This window comes from Coenobita brevimanus, chromosome 93 (genome assembly GCF_032717465.1).
Source record: "Coenobita brevimanus isolate Jiangsu-jjx chromosome 93, ASM3271746v2, whole genome shotgun sequence".
In the NCBI taxonomy this organism is placed as follows: domain Eukaryota; kingdom Metazoa; phylum Arthropoda; class Malacostraca; order Decapoda; family Coenobitidae; genus Coenobita; species Coenobita brevimanus.
Window position 1 is genome coordinate 13,921,190 of NC_137046.1, and position 9,876 is coordinate 13,931,065.

At 39.9% G+C, this 9,876-nt stretch overlaps 1 protein-coding gene across 1 annotated transcript; it reads left to right on the plus strand.

Moving 5' to 3' along the window:
• Nucleotides 1-1,101, plus strand: LOC145412542 (uncharacterized). The gene has a single exon (XM_080282443.1). The coding sequence runs from the start codon at nucleotides 1-3 to the stop codon at nucleotides 1,099-1,101; it is 1,101 nt and encodes a 366-aa protein (XP_080138569.1).
• Nucleotides 1,102-9,876: the final 8,775 nt, after the last annotated feature.

Sequence of the window (9,876 nt, forward strand, 5' to 3'; positions counted from 1 at the left end):
ATGGTTGATTGTGCCACTGTGGACGTCCCAACCATGGATGGGGACCCTACTCAGAATGCTCATCAAAGAACCACGGCTAATAATGAGAAGGAAGAATGTATTGCAACAGCCGTCAGCAGCAGAGGAACATCCCATCATGAAACACACCAGGTTAATGGCATGTCTATTGTCCAGCAACAACTGCGAGAACGAGGCATATCTGCAGCGGGTACGGACATTATCATGGCCTCCTGGAGACCAGGAACTAAGGAACAGTATCGACCACATGTCAATAAGTGGATCCAATTTTGTGATAGACGGCATATCAATCTCCTTAATCCCGCTGTAACGGATATTGTAAATTTCCTGTCCGACACTTTCCACCGAGGTGTGGGCTATGACTCTGTAAACACGGCGAGGGGAGCTCTCTCCTCACTAGGGATAGTTGTGGACGGTTGCAGAGCAGGCAACCACCCTCTTGTCAACAGGCTCCTGAGAGGGGTATTCAACTTGAGACCGTCAAAACCCAGGTATGCAGAGACCTGGGACGTCCAGCTGGTGCTCCAGAAACTGAGAACTATGGAACCTTTATGCAATCTTCCTCTAAAAGAACTAACACTAAAATTAGTGATGCTAATGGCACTCACTCAAGCAGCCAGGGTGCAAACATTACATTTGTTAATGCTAAAAAACATTAGAATTGGCAAGGATTCTGTTTGTGTTTGGTTAGGGGGCAACATTAAACAATGTAGGCCAAAATTCAATGTGCAGTTTGTGGAGTTTAAAGCTTACGCTAAAGATAGAAGACTATGTGTCTATGAAACATTGAAAATGTACATTGAACAGACTGAACGCTTAAGAAATGATGTGGATCAAGAGAACGGGAACTTATTCATTAGTGTTATAAAGCCACACAAAAATGTAACAAAAGACACTATTGCGAGATGGATTAGGATAATGCTTAATATGTCAGGAGTGGACACAGGAAAGTACTCAGCTGGCAGTGTTCGGCCAGCTGCAGCTTCAAAGGCCAAGACCATGGCTGTGCCGATAACATCATTATGGCAAAGGCTGGGTGGTCAAGGGAGACCACCTTTGCCAAGCATTATGACAAGGAGATAGTTCAGGAGCTTGACACATTCCAAGAAGCTGTACTAGAATAGGGAGTAGGTATTTATTGTGATAAGAAAGTCTTCATTCTTTTGACAAGCTACTAAAATTTGTAAATTTCTTATAATACAGCGGGTTTTGGGTCATGGTTGTTTTATTTCACCAAGTCCACACTTATATAACTTCAAAACGTCAAAGTACGACACCCACATGGCTTCAAAACCTCATGGGAAAGCGACCTCTAGCGGAGTGATTTGCTGAAATAAAATTGAAGAAGTACATGAGACTTACCGCATGTCAGTTGAAATGTGCTTCGAATTTTATGAAGCAAATCACCTCTGCTAGAAGGGAGCTTTCACATGCCCTCCACTCCCTCCCTAAGCTATGCAGCGTCACATGGATAAAACAGTGTAAACGGTAGGAAATGATACACTACTTGTCATGTGGGTGATCGTACACTTTAAAGTCTGGTGGTGTGAGGCAGCGCGGTGTATCTCATGTGAAAGCTCCCTTCTAGCAGAGGTGATTTGCTTCATAAAATTCGAAGCACATTTCAACTGACCTGCGGTAAGTCTCATGTACTTCTTCAATGTCTCAAGATCTTCCCCATAGTCTCTCTCGAAACACTATCAAAAGCCTTTTCAAAATCAACAAAACAAAGACTTAACGGTACTCTCATTTCATTAACTTGCTGCATCAAATGCCTAACTATAAAGATCTGATCATTGCAACCACGTCCCTTTCTAAAACCAGCCTGTTCATCCCTCAGAATACCCCCAACCACAGGCTCCAACCTATTTAACAACACTCTACTGAAAACTTTCAAAGCTATCGGTGACAAAGAGATTCCCCTCCAATTACCACATTCACTCAGGTCTCCCTTCTTCGGAACTTTAACAATTACACCATTCTTCCAAACTGATGGTAGTAACCCCGTCACCCATATCTTATTGAATAGCTTGGTCAAGATCATTATTAATCTATCCCCCTCCACTTTAAACATTTCCGGAAATAAACCATCCTCCCCTGGTGCCTTATTATTCTTTAACTGTTTTACTGCTTTCTCCACTTCTGCAAGCCTCAACTCTCCTGTTTCTATATTTAAATCTTCCTGAGCAGACGGTATATCCTCTTCTGGTGGTATTGGTCTATTAAGAACTGTCTCAAAATGCTCTTTCCATCTATTTTTAATATCTCCATCTTTGGTCAATAAATTTCCTTCCCTGTCTCTAACTGGTATTTCCTTGCGTTTACCTGCATTACCACTCAGTTCTCTAATCGATTCATATGCTATTCTTTGACTCTGTCCATCATTTTTGTTTATTAAGATTTCAGTCTCTGCAACCTTTTCATCCACACATCTTCTTTTATCTCTCCTAGCTAACCTTCTTACTTCTGAATTCAAACTCCAGTACGCAGCTCTTGCTAATTCAATCTCTCGTTCATCAACGCATTGCATCTCACTCCTCAATTTAGCCTCACCTCTCTTTTTTATCATATCCCACGTTTCCTCTGATATCCATTTCTTTCTCCTGAATCTATGTCTCCTTCCAATCGTACATTCAGCAGTCTCATGCAAAACTTTGTTCACATCCTCCCACATCTCATCTACACTTCTCTCCCCCTCTTCCAACGTTTCCAACACCAAAAACCTATTTCTGCATTCTAATCTGAATTCCTCCTTTTCTTCTCCTTTCCTTCTAAGCTTAACAATATCGTATCTACCAACACCAGATTTTTCCTTCTTCTGATTTTTAAGTTTAAACCTTATTTTTGCAATGCTGAGTTGATGGTCACTACCAATATCCGCTCCCCGTTTAACATGAACATCTAGCAGAGAACTTCTATGCCTCCTACTGATAGCGATGTGATCAATCTGATTTTTATATTTTCCACACGGCGACACCCAAGTTGTCTTGTGTATATTGCAATGCTGAAAGAATGTGCCCCCGATGACTAAGTCATTTGCTAGACAGAAGCTTCCAAACCTCACTCCGTTTTCACTCATCCTACTACCAACTCCCATCTTACCCATACATGCCTCAAATCCCTCATTTGAACAGCCCATTACTGCATTAAAGTCTGGAATAAAACGAAAATAAATGTTTTACACCTCTGGGAAACATTAATGAAATCTAGTATGTCAAAATGGAGTCCAGCCTTACTCCTAGTTATTGATATGTCAAGTAAATTTGTTACCATAGTTATAACTGCCTGATAAATCATGTGATATGCATTTGAGTGTGTAGCCAAAAAACAAAAACACCGGATACCGGTAACTGTTAATTAAACCAGTAGGTAAAGTTTAGGTAATCACCATCTAAGTGATGCAGCTAGTCTAGGTGTTGGTGACAGGTGTGGGGGTATTTATCATTTTAGGGGAAATAGCTGTACTGCATATGATTTCAACGTGTGACCAAATAACAAAAACACAGTCAAACTGTTAATTAATCCAGTATGTAAAGTTTAGATAATCACCACCTGGGGAAGTGAAGCAGCTAGTCTGGGTGTTCGTGACTGAAGTGGGAGTATTTATCATTTTAGGGAAAGTAGCTGTATTTGATAGGGTAGTTCCAGATTTAATATATTTTCCTGTAGATCCTGTGGTTGATTTTAATAGGGCTGGGCCTCACACATGCTTTCTGATCTTCGATCTGTTGGCAGCTTTCTTGCTTAAAGCTGCCAAGCGCTCCACTTTGGTGTCGGTACTTTGAGTACTGTGGGGGAAAAATTAGAAAAATTTAGAATATACCCCCGGTAGTGTCGTAAATATTTAACTGGCTAATCACTTGCACTAAACAAGACAAAAATAGGCCTACAACACTACATAATTTGTCCGGATATATATGTCTTACTCCCAGGACTCACCTGGATCGTAATGACGTGTAGGTTGTGTTCCCTACTAAGCAACTAAACGATCTATTTAAGGATCCTCAAATAAAAGCTGGAAACCCTGGTGAAATATTATTCGCCCAGTCTTTCGCCACTAAGGGTCATTTAGTTACTTAGCTTAAGAGTAGCAATGGAGAGGCTTGTAGGTTGTTGCCATATGGTCGGAGTTGTTGAAGATGTTGCTTGTTGCTTGTGCTTGGCGGATTACTGGAGGTTACGGCCTGGACCAAATACGTACTTTTTACGTAAGCATTACTATTTACACTATTTATAAATTAAAGTGAATTGATAATGTTCATTCCCATCTAGGAGGAAGCACTGTCGTAAATTAATTAATCAGTCCAGTCTGTCTCAACCGAATTCTCTCTCAATACCACGAGAGTGGTTAGACTGCTTCCAAGCGTGACTAAGGCATGACTGGGACTGCCTCTGACTCGACTCGAGATCATCTGAGACTAAGACTCAATGAATTAGGACTGAGAGCGTGGGCGAGAGCCCGAGCAACTGAGGTCTCGAGACTCGTAATTGACCGAGGCCTAGCCGAGACTAAAACTTAGACCTCTGGAGAGAAGAACAGAGGCGATCCACCAATCAAATAACTAAAAATGCATATGTGCACATTCCATCCATGGCTGGGAAAAAGACTAAATTATGAACCATAGTATAAATATACGTAATCCTATATACCCATCACCCTGGGTTACGTATAATACATTATACTTCCAAAATACGACTGCCCATCACCAACTAAAATAGAAAATGGGAGGAATTATTCCTAAATTTCCGACAAGTACCAAGTTTTTCAGTTATGAAGGCATCTGCATCTTTTATACTCTTGAGGAAGTCTTTGAGAACCCCTGGAAGAGGTAACCAGTTTTTATGATCTGGTTCTGAACAATGTTGTATCAATCTGCAGATTGATTTTTCATCTGCAGAACCTCTTCTTGGTTAAAAACAACAGGCAGACTCCACATTCCTGCTGCTCTCTCCATAATCTGGTGGCTTCTTGATTGCCTTTACCCATGAAGCTGAGACAGTCATCAGGCTACCAGGGCGTTCACTAGTGAAGTTAAAAACAGCCCATCGTTTCTGCATATAAGATCAGGACTAATTAAAGTATCCTGTAATAACTCCAGAACATGGTGACACTGAATGTATATAATATCCAGAGAAAGAACTCCAAGAAAAAATAAGATATACTCTAAAGAATATTAAACCATGTTTAATTATGCCAAGCTATAATGATACTCACCTGTGCCTTATCAGACTGTCGTACAAAGAAGCGACATCGAGTAGATGAATTTACGGTACACATCTTCTTGGAGGAAGGCTCATTATCTGATGGCGAGGAGTCCTCTCCAGTTTGTGACATGATGGTTAGCTGTCAACAAAAGCACAAAAACATGAAAAACCTTTAAAATATATGTGGACTAAACAAATACAGGATATCAAATTACTGTACTTGCAGGTGAACTGGTTATGGTCAGTGCCTAATACTAATGCTGTTTACTGGTCTCTCTATTATATATAAGGTGTAAGCTACAGTACAGTACTCACACTGGGCCTTCCTTGCCTGATCACACCGGTTATGCATACCTGATCCCATACTTCCGTACACATCATGAAGTATAACACACTTTTTTTAAATTTATATGTAAGTTTCTCTTTTTCTTAGTTGCCAAGCCTTATTCCAGAGTTTAAAGTTTTCTTATTACACATCTGCCACTCTCAACTTCTCACTGTCTCACATACCGGTAATACATCATTTAATAATCTCATCACCATCTTAAATATCCTGTGTATTCTTATTTTTTTTTAATGTCATCTGTTCACATTTCTTCATTAAGAGTTGACAATTATGGTACCTAGTACCATACAAAGTAGTTTGTAGTTCGTGAAGCACTGACATCAGTGTAAATATATTTTCATTTTCTGGCATAGCCATGCCCTCTAACTTAGTCAATTTTCATCCCCCCCCTAAATTTCCTGATGTTAGTTGCAGCCACTGTGACATACTGGTATATGTCTAAACGCACACGGTAACAACCAGTCTCTCTGGAATCAATAGGTTTGGTATAGAATGGGCCGTCTCAAGGAACTCAATGCACAGCACTCTCTCACCTCGGACATTAGTCACTTGGTAACACTGGCCTGTTTCAATATTTATGCAGATGTTGCTGAGAGGCTGAGAATAGATATATGCTGGTTTGACATGATCATGGACTTCACACTCTGCAGCCTGCTTCCACTGGATGCCCTTGACCAAAGAGAGAATAGGTCGATGACATGACCTCACCATCTTCTTCAGTTCTCCCAGTTTACTTTCAAAAGCATTAGTGCTGACATTGTCCACACTACCATGCACACTGGCAACTGCTGGGAAGTGAAGCTGTGCATGGTCGTTATAGACCATGAATGAATTTCCATAAAGTTCTTGGCAGCCATCAACAAATAACTTCATTAACAAATGGCAAAACTCACTGTTGGTTGGGCAGTCCTTTCATCTACAAGGAGGGCACTTGCACAGTTGTAAGTGACAAGATGCTGGTAGTGCCGTAGCCATTAACCCCTTAAATACAATCTTGCCAATATACCGTTGCAGCTGTCGCACCTCAGTTGCCTTGAAGTAAGCAAGCTCACCGAATGTGCATGGCTTACAGCTAAAACAGTTGGGAATGCATTCCTTCAGCTGCATCATTCTCTTATTGAGAACTGCTACATTTCTACCATACATACGGCACACAGGATGGCTAGTGCTAGCTCTCCTGAGACCAGAAACATTCCACATTAACTTCATACATCCTCCCCCTTGATGCATAAAATCTGGAGGGAATGCACTTACCATATCAATATCTAGCTTTAAGAATGGACTGACTTTGCTGTTTGCCCTGCGGTGATCTCTTTGGGATTTAGCTCTGAAGCTGCCATCTGTCCTGAGTGGTAGTTTCCAAGTTTGAGGCCATGTCATTCTCTGGCCATCATGGAACCCCATGGTTTCACACTGGTCACACCCAGACACTGATGAGTATTGTTTGACATGCTTCGTTTGAGCTTTGGCTGGAGCATCATACAGTATAGCATTAACACCAACTGTGAAGTTCTTACCATGAAAGTTTAGTCCATTGTCCATCAGATGCTTAAGTTCAGTGGTGAAAGCCTCCAGGTACTCCAGGTCACATTGTTTCCCTGGTCCAGCGGTGACTATCACTGGGAACACTTTCCTTGATGGAAACACTTTCCTTGGGTTAATATTCGAAATACAAACAAGTACAAGCCACGCAGACACACTGTTACTCTTGAATAGCGGCAGACCATCATTATTTATCGTGATCAGCACGGCATCCAACTTTTGAAGATGACTTTCCGGATAAAGCCCTAAATAAAACTGCAACTGGGCCTCCAGTCCAAAGTTGTAGTAATCATGTCCTGATACTCTTCTGATGCCAGGAGTTACGGTTGTGTAGGTGGCTCTGTCAAGGGTCTTAGCAGACTTTCCAGGTTCCCACTAAGCTTCTCATGTTTGTGGAGGGTGGAAAGAACAGCATTCACCTGAACTGTGTTCATATTGGTGGCTGTGATAGCAGCTCTCAAATCATACCAGAGAGAACCAGGAGCATCAGCTTCAGCAGGTGTTAACAAAGAGCATTCATCATTGCCATCACTCATGTCATTGGAATTGTAACTTTCCCAAACTTCCAAATCGCAAACTCAGTATGCTTCACTGCCTCCTCATCAGATGTATTGAGGTCAACAGTGGGTATGTCTGCTAACAGTACACCACCACTGTGGACTTGCAGGATTATCACTTTCGTTATTGCCCTCTGGACCAGATTCTGAAAGCATATAGACTTCTAATTCACTGCCGTTAAGGACCCTGACTGGATGGACATGAATGGCTGGACCAGGCACCTCCAAATCACTGTCATCACTGAAAGCAGCGCAAGAGCAGCAGCTATTGCGGCTTTATGTCTCTCTCGGGTTGCTCTCCTGTGCTCAGCTACTTTTTGTCTAATGTATTCCTTCCTCGCAATATTCATTTTCCCCTGCATAAGCAGTGTTAAATCTTCTTCACTACAATTAGTTGCCAATGCTGCACAGAACTGTCCAATTACATGGACGGCAAGACAAATAAGAACACAAATTAATGCACCGAAAACACGGCTTAAAAAAATAAACCAAACTGGGTGAAGAAAAACCCTATTACAGCAAAATTACTTCAATTATATATATATATATATATATATATATATATATATATATATATATATATGGTAGCAGGGATCACTATGCTTATTGAGGTTTGGGTTGTGAAAACATGGTCTGGATTCACAACTCTTCTCAAGAGAAGTAATAAACATAGTAGTGGGCACCATACGCCTACTTTACTTTCTGGTGCAAAACAAGCTTGGAAGAAAAATGCATTGTTATATCTGCCATATATTTTCGGCAACAATGTACAATACAGAACCAATGATTGTGCATTTGTATACATTTATCCACTTCGTCAATTAATGGTTTAGTTTAAGCGCCAGAATAAAATTATCAATTAACATCTCTTTTTTTCCAAAAAAAATTTCTCCTGTAATTTTTTCCTTCGGATGATCATGATGATGGTAAACGAGTTCGTGGTGATTTGGTTTCCCTGTTGTTTTTATCAGTGTTGCTTTCCCAAAACATTTGTTTCTATAATGTAACGACAGGCACTTTCTATAATGTTCTCATATCTACCCAAATTCATTTACTTTCACAATTTGGCGGGTTATTTTAGGTTAGGTTAGATTAATTAAGATTAGGCTAGGATAGGTCGTTAGATTAATACTGTGTAGGTTAGTTTACGTTAAACCATTTCATTTAATCAGGTTAACATGTACGGTGGGTTAGGTTTGATAAATTTACGTTGTTTGCTTAGGTTAGGTAAGGTTAAGTTATGCTTATATAAGGTTGGGCTAGTAACAAAATTTGGTACATGTGAGCAGATTTTAGTCGCTGAGTGGATATTATTCAGATGTCCTGTCGTTCTCTTAAATGATTTCACTGTATTTTTCCCGATGTTAATTTGGCCCAGTAATTAAAATAAAAAGTATCATTTGGTTGTGCAAATTATATTTCTGGGTTGTGCAAATTATATTTCTGGTTGATATTTAAACCAAACTCTATTTCTTGTCCAAATTTGCATAGCAGTAGGCACGGAGCCAAGCAGACCCAAGCTGTAGGCTTACTACATAATAAATAACTACCGCAATTTCCATTCATTACTTTCTACATATTTCACAGTAACTATTGTTTATAAGAAGAATTGGTGGCTTTTAAGGTTAGGTTATTTGTATGTATTTAGGTCTATTCTGGTTGCTGTTTTTTCTTAGTCAACCGAACATTGACAACCGAACCTAACTAACCTAACCTTGCAAGAAATAAGTTCGGTATATCAATCAGGAAAATAAATTGCACAACCAAATTACATTTATTTCTTATCACTGGGTAAAATAACATTGGGAAAAATAAAATGAAGTCTGTAAAGCAGGATATCCAAAGAATTACCTCATGTCTCCGAAATTGTGTTACAGTGTAACACACATTGGAAATCCGTAACAAACATGGATAAAAGCAATAGAAAACAATAACTTACCATCATCAAAATGATTACAGTATTATAGAAAACATTAAAGAAGAGGAAGTAAAGAGCTAATCAAGTATTTCTCACTCTTCATACTAAACTGCTGCTCTACCACCCACTTTTCAATCACATTTCAAAGTTAGCACAAATAGGTTTGAATATACTATTTTAGATTTAACATATGCCTAGGTTAACTAGGCCGAGTGAAGTTTTGCAGCGATTCCTATTTATCTGGGTGAAGTTTTGAATTACCCTACAGGTTTTTAAAAATTATTTGCCGT